The sequence below is a fragment of the Saimiri boliviensis genome, chromosome 3, assembly GCF_048565385.1.
Source record: "Saimiri boliviensis isolate mSaiBol1 chromosome 3, mSaiBol1.pri, whole genome shotgun sequence".
In the NCBI taxonomy this organism is placed as follows: domain Eukaryota; kingdom Metazoa; phylum Chordata; class Mammalia; order Primates; family Cebidae; genus Saimiri; species Saimiri boliviensis.
In genome coordinates this window covers 101,108,543-101,124,687 of record NC_133451.1, presented here as the reverse complement: position 1 = coordinate 101,124,687, position 16,145 = coordinate 101,108,543, and the positions used below count along the sequence as shown (strand labels likewise).

General features: G+C 36.8%; 1 protein-coding gene across 1 annotated transcript in view; it reads left to right on the top strand.

Moving 5' to 3' along the window:
• Positions 1-16,145, top strand: part of COL25A1 (collagen type XXV alpha 1 chain) — a 523,121-nt gene that overhangs the window by 472,103 nt on the left and 34,873 nt on the right. Inside the window, exons 26-30 of the mRNA XM_074396556.1 lie at positions 3,406-3,450; positions 6,218-6,298; positions 7,164-7,226; positions 7,844-7,894; positions 10,636-10,662. Coding sequence (XP_074252657.1) covers positions 3,406-3,450; positions 6,218-6,298; positions 7,164-7,226; positions 7,844-7,894; positions 10,636-10,662 — 267 coding nt within the window. The remainder of the gene's footprint in view (positions 1-3,405; positions 3,451-6,217; positions 6,299-7,163; positions 7,227-7,843; positions 7,895-10,635; positions 10,663-16,145) is intronic.

Below are 16,145 nucleotides of genomic sequence, written 5' to 3'. Positions count from 1 at the left end.
ATCACATACAGTGCAGAGAATGCTACATTAAGTATATGCATCTTTGAAAATCAGTCTTACAAAATGCTGGAGAAGCTGAGATTGTTTTAATATTTTTTTTGAGAGTAAAGAAAAGAAATTGAGGTCTGGACTGAAGGAAGATAAAAAAATTAGAAGAAAGGAAAGTAGGAAAAGAAGAGAGATAAATTTAATTTGGGGGAAGACATTGAGAACAAGAATATTAAACAAGGGAAAAACAAGTTTCAGGGAAATTATAAATGTAAAAAAACACTAAATGTGGGTATGTGAAAGGAAAAGAAAATATTTAATTAAAGGAGGATTGGAGAAAATTTAATTCGACACCAAGAAAAAGTCCTCGTTTCTAATGCTTTTGTAATAAAAAGAGTAAGGGAAGATTTAGTATGATGCATTCACAAACCAAAAGTTTAGGAAAAATTTTTCAGTCTTTTTTAATAATGCATTCTTTATTATATTCTTTGTCAGACATTTTTCCATTTAAATCTCATCTAATGAAACATACCAACTAAAAATAGAAGGCAGCTAGAATTGCTTGCTTATATCTAAACTTTGTTGATGGCTTTCGCCCTCCAGACTGAAGCTTAGTCATTCAACCATGTTTGATCAATTAACACATGGCCAGTGATCCTGGCTTTTCAGAACTGAGCGACATGTGTTGAAATATGACTTTCGTCATTGGATTCTTGTAGGAGAGTCAAGTGATTTCAAAATTCATCTTTTGTTTATGCTTCTTAAGGCAGTTTATTTGCTAAGTTTATCATAACACACATGCACACATATCAGCTTTTGTACCCTTTTGAGTTACTTAAAAACAGAAATCTAGTATATAGAAAATTTATTTTTCTATTATATAAAGGAATATAAATTACAGTATTACTGAGCTCCTTACCCATACGTTTAGAACATAGATTCTAATTTCAAACAGATTTCATGTATAACATTAATATAAGGTGTTGGATTTTTAACTTTATATTTCTTCAGCACATTCTGGTCCCTAAGAGATATAACACACAAAAAAATTACACATAATTTTTATTCTTGGTGAGCGATACTGCCTGGTTTGCCTTTCTGTAATATCTTGGTGAGCTGGACTCGATATCGTAGAAAGAAGTCTGCAGTTTCTTTTCTCCTTTGTGTAGAATCAACCAAGGGTCTAAGTTCGTTACTTTACTTCCTCACTTGACTAAGTCTCCAGAACCAAAATTGTCCCCAAAGCTAAATACATATCTCATTTCCCACAAACCTCAAAAGCTTCTAGGACTTTTCTCTGCAGCCCAAAGGCCTGGAGAAGCCCCAAAGGCATCCATTCTTTGACCCAAAAAGGCAAACAGGACCTCTTAGATAAAAAATCTGTATCACTAAAACCTACATTCCCCTGGTTTTATAATCCAATTGCTATTTATATATTAATTCAATTATTCAGTAAGTAATTTTTGAACCTCTACTCTATGGTAAGGAATAGTATCTAGTAAGGATACTAGAAAGGCATTCCAATAAGGAGCTTCCAGTCTAGGGAGGAAGATAGGCAAGTAAAGGGACAATTATTAATAGGTAGAGTAAGTGCATAGAAGGCCCCTCTCTAAGTCTTAGGAGTCAAGGGTGGCTTTGAGTTGAAACTGAAAGACAGGAAGAAGTTGCCCAGATGACTATCTAGACAAGAAATATGGAGGAAGGGCTGAGTCATTCTCACCTCCTACCCTGGCCATCCTTCCTACTATACTATCGTCCCTACCCCACCCAATCTGCAATGGTCTTAGAATTGAGATCTTGTGTTAGCTGATACAGTCCTCTATGTTTTCCATGATCTGTCCTTGAAAAGGTTGGGATAATTGGGGTGGAATGTAGCTATGACCAAGAGATAGCAAAATGTAGCCTGAGTCTTAGTAGAGAACCCCTTCTAATCTTGGAACTCAGACTGAATGGGAACTTACCCAGTTAGCGTTTCCCCTTTATTTATCACACAAGAATTGTTTGATTCCTTACACATCAAGTAACTCTTAGAAACCCCGTTTGAGCGGTGAAGAATAAATGAATAACTCGTGAATTATGTTTTTCTTTTAAACACTTGTGAGTCATATTTTAAAGGGAAAAGCCTAGCAAAGCCATCATTATTGGACCCATGGTGCTGACAAGTATTCAGACCCTGAATGAAACTAGGGCTTAGCCAGGTGCATCCAACCTCAGCAGACTTGTTTGTGGCAAAATAAACTTTGCTGCTACCACAAAGAGCAGGAAATCTGAAATAAGAAAAGGCCCTTCCCCAACCCCTTTTCTTGCTTCATTTGTTTAGAACCACAAGATCATGCCTTCCTTAAACATTGGAAAGCTCAAATTTCATGCTGTAGCTCATAGCTCTTAAAGTTTTTACCAGGGAAAGGAGCTCTAGCTATTTCAATATTGTGGTTTATAGTATCACCAAACAGACCTTTCTAGAAAATACAGCCTCAGGTCAGCTCCCTTGGAAACCTGTCTGTGAGGCAGCCCTCTCACAGTCAGAACTGTTTTTTACAAAGTTTCCACAGTATGGGATTCAGGGATATTTGTAATGGGATCCACATAAATGACTCATTGATGTAAAATAATGCTTACTTTTCAAGTAATTTGTTTATGTAGTTACCTTTCAAAACTGAAAAGTGACTAAACATTTGCTGTTCAATTAACTCTCTGGCATATGTGATACATTTGTTTATAATGGAACATCTTTAGTTTAAAAAAGCAAAAAACTCTGTATTTTGAGTTTGTCAAAAATACTAATAAAATACGAATAGTAAATTTTAGTTCATTTATAGCACAGTATAAGAAATTGAATTGATCCAAAAGTAATTTTACATGGATTAAGATATCCTTTAGTGAGGGTTCTCTGGAAATTGCACACTCACAATCATGAATTTGTAACTAACTGTTCGAACTATGCCAATTAAAATACTGTTGCAAATTCACGAGGCTTTGCATTTTATTTTTTTAGGTTAACTGTTAATGTTTTCCTTTTCACTGAAATAGGAGAGAGAAATCATACAGATATTGTATGGAGAAAAAAAATAACTAACTGAGGCACATAGGTTGTTGCTATAGGATATGGTCAGTTATCAAATTATGTCTGTCAGTTTTCTTTGACCACTCTTTTTTAGCCTGCATCTCACATGGAGAAAAAATAAAAACACTAAAAGCACTGGATCTTAGCTACATATGAATACCATGCGTATAGTCTCAAAGAAAGATTATTACTTCCCTTAGTTTAGATATGTGCTATAATAGAATATTCTCAGGTTATGATGCATTTTCTGAAAGTCAAATTGTACTGTTAACCAACTAGCATCATTTTTTTAATGTAGTGTAGGATGTTACTAATGAGAAATGGAGGTAGGTCATCTATTTTTATCTTAACAGGGAGAGCAAGGATCTCCAGGAATCCCAGGAATGGATGGAGAGCAGGTATTTTTCAAAGACATATGCTTTTATTTAAAGCATCATTCTTTTTTTTCTCTTTCTTTCTTCTTTTTTATTGCATTTTAGGTTTTGGGGTACATGTGAAGAACATGCAAGATTGTTGCATAGGTACACACATGGCAGTGTGGTTTGCTGCCTTCCGTCCCCTCACCTGTATCTGTCATTTCTGGATGCTTTTATTGTAGGTTTGAAGCCAAAATGTTAAGAGTGTTGATATTTGATACCCTCTTTCTTTTAACCATTTGTTCTAGAGACTTCATTGACTCTAAAAAGCAATTAGTTTGAAATTAGACATTAGTTTTCTTCACAGAAACATCTAAGCCATATAATACTTAAGTTTTGTTCTTAATACTTTGTATCAACCTACCAGTGACTCCTCTGAAAATTTTTAATAGACTTGTAAAATCATTACCAAGTTAGTAAAAATAGCCTAATTTTCATAAGTGAATACAAATATGTCAAGATTAAAATCAGTGACCATAGTTTCCACAAAACTAAATCTTGCCTATATGCCTTATTTAGATAATGGTTTTATTCCCCCCAAATAAAGATGACACCTAATCTGTAGATCCTTAGAAAATACAGAAACAAGCAGGGCACGTGTAGCTTTGCAGAGTGTGGTGATATATCTCTGAGGGTTTCCCCTAAAACAGGTTAGAAAGCTTTGTTAATAAAGGTCCAGATAGTAAATGCTTTAGGCTTTACAGACCACATACAGTCTATGTTGACATTTTCTAGTTTCCTTTTTATTTTACTTTGTTTTCTGGTTAATACCTCTTAGCATTTTTTAAAAAAACATTCACCCTGTACAAAAATAATCCCTCGGATGGATTTGGCCTGTGAGCCATGGTTTGGCAACACTTACCCTAAAAGCATCTGAGCTGGAGAACATAGACAGCATTCAGAATTTGGAATGGAATCAAAAGGATTCATTTTAAGATCTTTAGTGTTTTCTCTGTTTCCATTATTTGCTCAAGAAATGGCTAAAATCAGGAAAATCATAAGAAATCAAAAAGATTCTTTTTTTCCTTTAATCAAAAGAGTTCTTAATGCAGTCAGTGAACATACACTCCTCAGAAGAAAGTATTAGATAGGAAAATTAGGTTTAGGAGATATTATTTTTTTAATATCAGAGTTATATGTTTAAATAATATAATGCCATACTAAATGAATATGTGATAAAAAAAAAAAAACAAAGATACCCTAGATGATTTGCTATATCATAGACCACATAGATTTTTAAAATCTGTCTATGTTACTTGTCTCACCGTTGGTCATTATAAGTAATTAATTTGACATGCATGGTGATATATAATACGGCCCCTACAGATACAGTAGCTTGCTTTTTTTCTTCTTCTTCTTCTATAGGCTTTGCAAGGTTTTCTTCTGTCACCAAGTCCAGTGGGTTGCCATCCTGCTGCTCTCTATCACTAGATCCCTAAAAAATAACTGGGTCTGATTAACCAGTAAGATCTATCCATTCATTCAGGCACCTACCCACCCAGTGGGTAATTCTGGACTAGGTGCTATGAAATAGGTACAGTTAACAAGAAAAGTGCCTTTCCATAAATAATCTTTCTCCACAAATAATTTTTAATTAAAAAAGATAAACATTTGTGCAGCCTAGAAGCCCCTTACCATTTAACTATGATCATCTCTACTGAAGAATGAGCCATCGGTCATATTGAAGTGAGTTTTCTAGGATGAAAATGCTTAAAAATATAAATTTATGCCAGTATTAATATTATAAAATTCAGGCCTGGCATGGTGGCTCATGCCTGTAATTCTAGCACTTTGGAAGACCAAGGTGGGCAGATCACCTGAGGTCAGGAGTTTGAGACCAGCCTGACCAACATGGTAAAACCTCATCTCTACTAAAAATACTAAAATTAGCTGGATATGGTGGCACATGCCTGTTGTCCCAGCTACTTAGGAGACTAAAGCAGGAGAATGGCTTGAACCCAGGAGCCGGAGGTTGCAGTGAGCCGAGATTGCACCATTGCAGTCCAACCTGGGTGACAAAGAGACACTCTGTCTTTAAAAAAAAAAAAAAAAAATCCAAAATTCAGATTCTTTAACATTTATAATGCACATTTATCTATTTCCTCACTGTGAAAGAAGACTAAAACTAACATTCTGGCTCACCTCATAGAGATCATGAGAACAAAATAAGAACACTGTGAAGAGGTTGTTGTACTTTTAAGCATTGATTGAGCATTAGTGTGCAGCAAATGATCCAATGATTTACCAGTCTGTAGATTGAACCATTGAACACTGGTGGTGACTGGAACTTCTGCCGCAGTTAGGAGGGAGGGGAGTATAGCAGGTGGAGCTGAGAAAAATTTGTCTGGTATTTATTATTATATAACACTAGGTCCCAGTTCAAAATACATCCTGTACTATTGAGAATTAAATATATTAAGTTGTTTTCTGGTCTGGTGAGATAGAATTAGCTGCCAGGTAAAAATATAAAATCAGGAGAAATTATGTCAAAACCTAAGTTCATGAAAAACCTGGTGTTTCATACTTAAATAGCCTAAAATAACTTAATATATTTCCTTACAAGGGGAAATAGTATTGATTGCATGTAGAAAGTGGCTGTAAGTAATAACTCTACCTAAAAACAAAAAAGACTCATCTCAACATTGAACCCACCTATTAACCAAATTGAGCCAGAATTCTATTTTCCCTAGGATGTAACTATCAGAGATCAGTATGGTGCTTATGTGCCAACCCTATCTATCATTTTTAGGGACTCAAAGGCTCAAAGGGAGACATGGGGGACCCAGGTATGCCAGGTGAAAAAGGAGGAATTGGACTTCCTGGATTGCCGGTACGTTTATACTTTTATATTATGTTCTTATTAAGATCAATTAAACAATCAGAAAACAGTTATATTATTAGCTGCAATCTCATCTAGTGGCTCATCTAATATTTTTATTTTGAAATATTTGAAGTATTATTGGTTAATTGCTCTAGGGAACACAAATTGTAAAGCATGTAACTAAATGAATTATGAAGTAAGCCTTCATGTTTTCCTGAATTGTTTTCCCTAGAAGATAATAAAATAAACATAGTTGGCCACTTTAATTTAGCATGCATAAGATGGTGGTAACTGATTATAAAATAAACCATAATAAAGAAACGAGCCAAAAAATATTTAAATTAAAAAACAAATTACAATTAAAAAACAAATTACTCTGGAAAGTGTCCTCTGTGTGTATGATCCTATGTGATAGTGTTTTATGGTTTTCCTCATAATTCTTACTGAGAATTTGGATGAGAAAATGTAAACTTGTTTTAAAAAAATGCAGTAAGCTCCATTGCCTTAGGCTTTTTTATAAAACAAAAAAGTATATAAATATCAGTAAAAACTAAAAGACTTACCTATGCTGTTTAAATTGCACACCACCATAAAAGATATAACATTTATAACTCAGTATATATTTAACACTGGAGAACTTTAACCTATCAAGCTCAAACTAGTTTTTATTTACTCTGTGTTTTATTTTACATATCACCCATAATCCTAGGGATTTTAGTAAGCTTGCTTTTTTAAGCTAGAATGTAAGGAGATAAATCCCTTTTTTCTGTAGCAAGTGCATAATATTATAAAATGTCAAGAGAACAATGGGGTTGGGGAGAAAATTCAGTTGTCTCTTATGTTGGAAATAAACTTGCTTAATGGTTATTTATAGGGAGCCAATGGAATGAAAGGAGAAAAAGGAGATTCTGGAATGCCGGGTCCACAGGGTCCTTCTGTAAGTCCATTGGCAGCTGAACTGCCATGGTTCCTGAACCTTCTCACATGCTGACTTGTTATTTACCTATACCACTTCTGCCAGGCTGAACAACATCACAAAGACCTTAAACCTCTTGGTTTGTCAAATTGTAGGAGAAACATTCATCAGCCTTGCATAGTGACAGATGAAGTATCTCAGAGGTCCGAGGAAGAAGTAGGTTTTCAGAGGACTATCTAATTCTAAGGAAAAAAATCAATGGTTTTCCCGTAACAATGGATAGATCTTCGTGAATACAGAACATGCTTGTTAGTTTCTCCAGAGCCCTCCTTATGCTTAGTGACATATTTGAGTTTGATAGTAGTGACATTATAGCATTTCTTGGTAATTAGTTGCTTTGTTTTCTTTTAGCATACTTTTAATTTATTCTGGCTTTCGTAGAACTTTTTTTGGAGTATTTTTTTTTTATTCTCACAAGGGAATTTCTAAATCAAGAGAATCAAACACATCACTTATTTCAGTATCTTTCTTCCTCTGCAACTACTAATGGTCTTAGCAGAACCCCAGCACAAGATTGAAGTTGAACTGCCTTATCTAAATGAAGTAACCAAATACATTTTTATTTTTTGAACATACAGATCATAGGCCCACCAGGCCCACCAGGTCCCCATGGCCCACCTGGCCCCATGGTAAGTTTCCCTTTTTTCTAAAATGTAATTGCTTATTTATGAGCATGCTACTAGGGAAAACATGAACACATCCCTCTAAACAGCCAGCTTGCATTTTGTGCTACTCTCTGTGGAATGATGGAAAATACCAGGTGCTCTGAGATATACTAACTTTATCATGTTGTCTTTCACTCTCCCAAACACATATGTTGGGAATAGATAGAGTAGTTCTCTTCTATGACAGAGGTGAGGAAAGACAGACAGATCTAGCAAGCTCTACTATAACCTTACAGCATGAACACTGGCAAATCATTTTATCCAGTTGCTGGTCTAACCTGATACCAGTAGAATAAGATCAAGAATCGACTGCACACAATGGCTTATGCCTGTAATCCCAACAGTTTGGGAGGCCAAGGCGAGCAGATCATTTGAGGTCAGTAGTTACCAGCCTGGGCAACATGGTGAAACCATCTCTACAAAAAATACAAAAATTAACTGGGCCTGGTGGTGCACTCGTGTAGTCCCGGCTACTCAGAAGCCTGAGGAGGGAGGATCACCTGAGCCCAGGGAGGCTGAGGCTGCTGTGAGTTGTGATCATGCCCTTGCAGTTTAGCCTGGGAGACACTGAGACCTTATCTCAAAAAATAAAAAAATAAAATAATAATGGCCATTAAAGAATGTTTCTTACAAAGGTTGAAGTTTGAACTCTTTAATGAAATGCTCAATAAAAACATTTTAATATATGGCATCAAAACATCACATTGTATCCATAAATATATAGTTATTATGTATCCATTTTTAAGAAGAATATTTGTAAAATAGTGTGGTAAAAGTTGAAGCTTCCTTCCACAGATAATGTATATTGTTAGAACTTCTCCTTCTCACTTTTATGGTACTTTGATCAACTCACTGAGCCAGGGCCAGTGCTAGCTGCAGGTGTCTTTCAGTGGCCAATGGAGACAGTGACCCTGCCCTCAAGGAACTGAGGTCCAGTGAGGAAGGCAGTCAGTAAGCCAAGTATAATTCTCTAAATGACAAACCAGTGACAGTTGTGTTAAGGTTAGAATGTCAAAGGCAGAGAGCTTCAAGTGCTTTTGACTGGGGCAGAATAGGATCAAGTCAGGCAGGCTAGATGTGTGTCTCTAAGGTGTTAATAAATCAAAAGACTTCAGTATTACAGAATAAGTAAATTGTGGTCACTCTTTCCTCCCATTGCACTCCAAGAAAGAGCATTATTGGAATGATCTAAGCCACAGAAGGTAGCTAGTCATCCATTTCTGACTAGGTCCATTTCTAAACAATTATTATTGACCCTATTTTCTTTTCTTTTTTAATTTTTTTTTTTTTTTTTTTTTGGAGACAGCGTCTCACTCTATCGCCCAGGCTGGAGTGCAGTGGCACGATCATGGCTCACTGCAACCTCTATCTCCTGGGCTGGGCTCAGGTGATCCTCCCACATTAGCCTCCCTAGTAGCTGGGGCTACAGGCACATGCCACCAACCACACCCAGTTAATTTTGTGTTTTTTGAAGAGATGAAGTTTCACCACATTGCCCAGGCTGGTCTCGAACTGCTGGGCTGAAGTGATGTACCCACCTTGGCCTTTCAAAGTGCTAGGATTATAGGTTTTAGCCACCTCGCCTGGTGTGACCTTATTTTCTTAAAACCAAATGGTTCATTAAGAATTAAGCAAATGGCATACTTTCCGCTTTTTAAAAATACTCCGTCTACTATAAGATAGGAGGTTAAGTTAGAATATGCTATATCCTGTTCATATCATAAAATTAACTAAAGGAATTTTAAACCCTTATTAAAATGAGATAAGAATACCTGATAAAGTAACAGCCTTTTCCTGAAAACGTTTATCTGAAACTTATCGAAAAGCAAAATATTATTCTAATGTGGACATATGTAACAAATATCTAGGCATTGCTCAATAAAAACTTTTTTTTTGCAGTTATATAATTTTACTGACAAGTATCTAAATACTCCTTTCTCCAAATAGTTTAAAACACTTGAAAAGTTTACAGCAATCCACAGTAAGCGTAGTTAACTAGTCTCTATAATTAGATTTTCTACAAAATACACATTTTGTAATCTTGATTCATGCACGTATTATGATTTTCTTCCACCAATAATTATTACAGGAGCCTTGAAGAATTTGTTTTGTAAAAGTAAATGCAATGTAAATAATAATGCTTAGCTTTCCTACCTAATGATCTTTTCTTTAATCTTAAACTAAATAAATGATGCTACAGAATCCCAAACTTGGGTGTCATCTCCTCACTAGTCTCCTTTAGATTCTTCAACACCTTGGGTCTGGAGGAGTTAATAGAAAATGTCTCCTCTTTCCCTGGCACCTAAAATCTGGGCCTTCTCTTTGGCAAATTTCTCTTTGAAGTCATATTTTCATTTTACTTAAACTCTTGAAATATCTCATGTATTCCACTCAGATTTTTTAACGGTAATTTGAGTTCAGAATAAAATATTCTTTCTTCCACGTTTCCCTGGCAGATTTCTTCCTCCTCAAAGGTATTAGCAGACAGAATGGCTATTAATGAATTTCCTATTACAGAGCAATCCAAGAGCTGGAAGGAACTTTTGGTAGGTAATAAATAACATCTACTAGCCTGCCTCTAGCTATATAGCCCAAACAAGAAGATTCTTGTTTTACATATCTCTTTTGTTACTTGATATAATATTCACTTCTGCGGGGAAACAGTGAATCGATTCTTAATTAAAAGCTCTGTTTTCCATTTTCAGGGACCTCATGGACTTCCTGGACCAAAGGTAATCCAACAAATCCCTTATTTGATTTCTGTTTCCTTGATAATCGTGGAGAAGCATGACAGAAGCATGTCTGTCCTGTCTTATTTGTCAAGTAATGTTGATAATCTTTGAGCCTTTAAGCATCCAGATGTTTAGATCTCATAACACAAAATGACTTATAACAAATTTAAGAGATATCACCTGGAGATAAATTATTCCTCATTTTGCCTTTTTCCTGGTCACTATGTAAGCTTCTTAAATTGCAAATCATAATGTACTCAAGTCTACCATTTAGAAGTGAATCTGATGAGATTCGCAGACTAGTCTAGATGCTTTTTTTTAATGGTGACTCTAGCTGCATATTTGAATGCTATTGATATTTCTTACTTGCCATGTAGTTCATACCACATCTAAATGCTTTGCCTCTTCAGCATCTTAATTTTGTACTCTCCCGAAGGTTATTGGTCTAGAAGGGGGTGGGGCATTTCAGGTGTGCTATACTGGGAAGAAGATCAAATCACTTACATGCCTTCTATACTTTTGCATTAAAGAGAGAACAATGGCGGAAATCTCCTCTTTGTCAGAATTAGCGTAGCTTGCATCATGAAGATGGCCTCCACCTGCCCTATGCCTTATCGTAGACTACAAGGAGATCCTGGAGGATTAAAATAAGCCCTGAAAGACAAGCTGCCCCTTTCAAGGAGCAGGCATGAGGAGGACCTATGTTCTAATCTCAGTCTTGCCAGGCTGTATCAACATGAGCAGGCTATGGACCCTCTGATCCTTTATTTACTCAACTAGGTAACTCACTTTGCAGTGCTGTGATAACTTTTTTTTTTTTTTTTTTTTTTTTTTTTTTTTTTTTTGAGACAGAGTTTTGCTCTTGTTGCCCAGGCTGGAGTGCAATGGCACAATCTCAGCTCACTGCAACCTCTGCCTCCCGGGTTCAAGGGATTCTCCTGCCTCAGCCTCTTGAGTAGCTGAGATTACAGACATGTGCCACCATACCTGGCTAATTTTTGTATTTTTCTGGTACAGACAGGGTTTCTCCATGTTGGTCAGGCTAGTCTCGAAATCCCAACCTCAGGTTGGCCTTAGCCTCCCAAAGTGCTGGGATTACAGGTGTCAGCCATCGCATCTGGCCCAGTGCTGTGATAACTTAGTGAGGTATGATTACAAAACACTCAGCAAAATATCTGGTACAGCTATTGATAAATATCAAAAGACAGCTGTTCTTGTTGCTATGTGATACTTTGTTCTGAACAGAAAAATTCTATAACTCATCCTCAAGGCTGCTTGAAAGAAGGTTCATGAACCCCTGAGAGTGCCTCAGTAGTGAATGGTGCAACTAAAAGGTAGGGGCTGGGGAGACACATATAGGCAATGTTGGCACTAGTGTCACAAAGCCTAGAGATAGGCCACCATCTCCTCTGGGGGAGGCTGGCTGCCTTTGGCCCACCCAGCTCCAGGGGTGGTGGCAGGTATCGGTCTGACTCAGAAAATCTGGGTTTCCTTTTCCCAGCAGGCAGGTGACATCCAAGAATAGGAGAAGGTCACGCCTCTTTATTCTTCTTAGACTACGTTACCTTCTGGTAAGGCCAGGGAGTAACAGTATCTCAGAAGCATGAATTAGACTTTGGGGTGAGAGCACTATCTGGTGGGGTGGTCAAAAGAGAGAGCCCCATCTATCAGCTTTGTGATCTTAGTAGTCGTTTAATCTCTCTGGGCCTTTTTCCCCATCTGGAGTAAATCGATCCTTCCTACTCTTGGATTTTAAGATGCCACCAAACACCAGCCTGTCATAATGACTAAGGATAATGCCACCAAGATATTTAATTTCATAAATGATTCAGATATGCCATCACCATTGGATTAAGAGATGCCCAAGATGCTTTTGATTTCTAAAATGCAACATTTTGTCCATACAACTTCAATGTTTACTTAAATCGTAAGTTTCAGATAATTATGAAGTTGAAAAGACTTCATAGATATCTATGCAAGTTCCCCGATTTTATAGATGAGAAACTACAGGCCTGAACAGTTTAGGTTATTTGCCCCCAAATTACACAGCTAGTTCGTGACAGATGAGGGACTGAACTTAGGTCCAGACTTGAAATTCGGTCTTTCTGTCACTGGATTTAACCTCAAGGACCTCACAAGGCCACTTGCTGAAAGTGCACACACGTGCCAAGCCACGGATCTCAAATCAGTCACTGACTATTGGGTCTTGGCCTTAATATTGTGTCCTCAATCATAGCATTCCCAGAAGGGCACCTTACCAACACCAGCACGTTCAGACTTGCTATAGTGGCTGCACTGCAAACATCCTATCTTCAAAATCCTGAAAATGTTTTATGCCATGCCAATGTATTCATCACTTTGTGACCCCCTTTGAAAGTTCACATATAGAGCATGATTCCATGCATGAATCTAGCTCGGTGTTTCCCAGAATTTCCTGATAAGAATCACCTGGGAGGCTTATTAAAGATACCCATTTCTGTGCTCCCAGGAACTGGGTGGGGCCCTGAACTCTTTAACAAGCACTACAGTGAGTTTCATCATCAGGCAAGTTGAGTAAATACTACCCAGGTTAAAAACCGCTTCTGCCATGTGAGTATAGTCTCTCCCCTTCCCACCCCCACCCAGTAAGACTCTATAGGGCATTTGTATCTGAAATCATCCTTCTTTCACAAGTCCTTGAAGATTTTCTTGACAAATGTCTACACGTAAAAGTTGAAAAGTATACAGGTCAGAACTTGATATCACCCGTGCTGTTACTGATGAAAAATAGGTGTGCTATATTTCTTGATTTTTAAAAACAGTCAAGAATTTTATCATTTGTATCTTTTGTAATGTCACCCTGAGTTAAACTCATGCTTTTTCTAACACTGGGCAGATGACAGTTAATAAAACTACATTTAAGTTCTTTGATCTTCATTTTCTCCTGGGATTGGTGATTTGGTGATTGGTCCATGTAGGGATCTGACTTGGCCGGGGCAGTGAATGAGGACTTGCTAAATGGCATTACTTCAAACAGCAGCTGCTACGTTTTTAGCTCATTCCCTTGGGCAAAATGCTTAAAGGCTTAAAATATCTGTCTATAACCCTGTCCTGTATATTCCAGTTTTCGATTCCAGCAGAGTGGGTTTTTTTTTTTTTTTTTTCCGAATCTTCTTCAGCATCCTGTACTCGATTGTATTTGATCATAAAAATGTGGTATAACGTGAATTTCCTTGAGCTAGAACTGAAAAATTTAGGAATTCAATCATACATATTTTTATTGTAAGGAGGACACTTTCTTGGGAGTTTTGATTTCTAGAATGTTAATTGTTGTCAGTTTAGTAACTATTTTAATGTTTAAAATTAATGTTTGGTGCAAGACAAATCTAGCCTGACTCTGCTGTTTCCTAAAACTGGAATCTGCAACTATTTCAGAGACTGGTTCTCTTCTCTCACAGTTTAAACACCCATAATAGCAACCAAAATTGGCATTTGCTTTTGCATTTAGGGTGAACCAGGGTTAAATGGTGTTAAAGGATTGAAGGGTGAACCAGGTCAAAAGGGTGACAGAGGACCCCTTGGTCTTCCAGTAAGTAAAGAAAACTTTCCATTTTAGTGCAAATCTCAGATTTTTTCTTTCTACCCTACGTGATAACTCTGGTTTACTCAGCAGCTCATACTGTTGAGGTTTCCGTAATTAGAAAACATATCATGTTAGAGCAGAGCTCAGCCCAGTTTTGTTTTCTCTGATGTCTGCTCTTGTGACAAAGGAAGACCCACAACAGACAATGCTATAAATGTCCTGTCATTTTTCAATTACATACATGCCAACCTTCCTCTTTTAGGGCTGACAGTTCTTCTCCCATGATCCCCTTCTTTTAAAAGTGTTATGCTCATAATTTTATAGTTTCTCCCAAACGCTTCTTATAATCTAGTACAGTTTAAAATGCTTCCTTGTTTTTTCTCCTTGGATACCAAAAACCTTAGCCCTCTGTTGGTGGCAGGTATGCAATTGGCCATTGCTGATGGCGTGAGGTTGATGCTGTGGCTCCTTAATCAGTCATACTATGTTCTGCGTGTTTTATGTTGTTTGTTTTGAAAATTCCCTGTTATGAGGTTCCTGTGGCAATAGTGGGTAGTATGAAAGAATTATTTTGCAGTTGTTTAGAGACGTTTATTTGTAATGAAGGAATCTCCCCCCGGCTCTTCATTTTCTTTATGTCAGCGTTCTTTCCACAACAACTAAGAAGAGATATTTTAAAACTGTTATTAAATATGAGGCTTTAATTTCAAGCCTTTCATATACTATCTATTCAGTGAATATGGATACAAATCAAAAAAGAACAATATGGATTACTTTAGTAAAATATGACATAAGATCAGTAACAATATAGTTTATACGCAATTTGAAATATGGGAGAAAAAAAGTTGATGACTGTTTATTTTTGCCATGGGTATTATGCTTTATGCAGTTGATAGCAAGTGCCTTACATACATCCAGCATACAGTAGATTGTCAATAGGTATTTATTTAATGAATGAATGATATAAACCTTGTGTTAGAACATAGGTTTATTTTACTTACTCATTGTTGAGATATACTCTCTGTCACCCAGACTGGAGCGCAGTGGCACAATTTTGACTCACTACAATCTCCACCCCCCAGGTTCAAGTGATTCTTGTGTCTCAGCCTCCTGAGTAGCTGGGATGACAGGCACATGCCACCATGCCCAGCTAATTTTTGTATTTTTTACTAGAGATGGGGTTTCACCATGTTGGCCAGGCTGGTCTCGAACTCCTGACCTCAGGTGATCCACCCATCTCAGCCTCTCAACATGCTGGGATTACAGGCATGAGCCACCAGCCCAGCCTAATATAGGTTTAATCACACCAGTTAGATCAATGGACCACAGTTATAAAACCTCTACAATGTATGTGAGTCATTAATTCAGCATTCTAGGTAGATATAATATTGGTATAAAATTATTAAAATTTCCCCATTTTTTTTTTTCTTTGAAGCAGTGACTCACTGTGTCACCCAGGCTAGAGTTTAGTGGTAGAAGCATAGCTCACTGCAGGTTCAAAGTCCTGGGCTCAAGTGATTTTTTTTTTTTTTTTTTTTTTAATATTTTATAGAGATTGGGTCTCACCATGTTTCCCATGCTGATCTCAAACTCACGGCCTCAAGCAATCTTTCCACCTCGGCCTCCAAAAGCTCTGAGATTATAGACATGAGCCTCTATGCCTGGCCTACATTTATTTTCAAATGTTGTTGTTATAATAACAATAACTGAAAGAAAATATCAAAAGACAAAGTTTGGATTTTAACTTTCAATCTGATTTCTTTAAAGTCTGACCTAATTTAAAATTTAGGGATACTGATAATTTTTATGCAACATTTAGTTAAGCTCTGCCTATGCTAACCTTAAACAGCCAACAATATACATTTTTATTGTAATTATTGCTAACAAAAGAGATATTCTTGAAACAAGCATTGAAAATGCC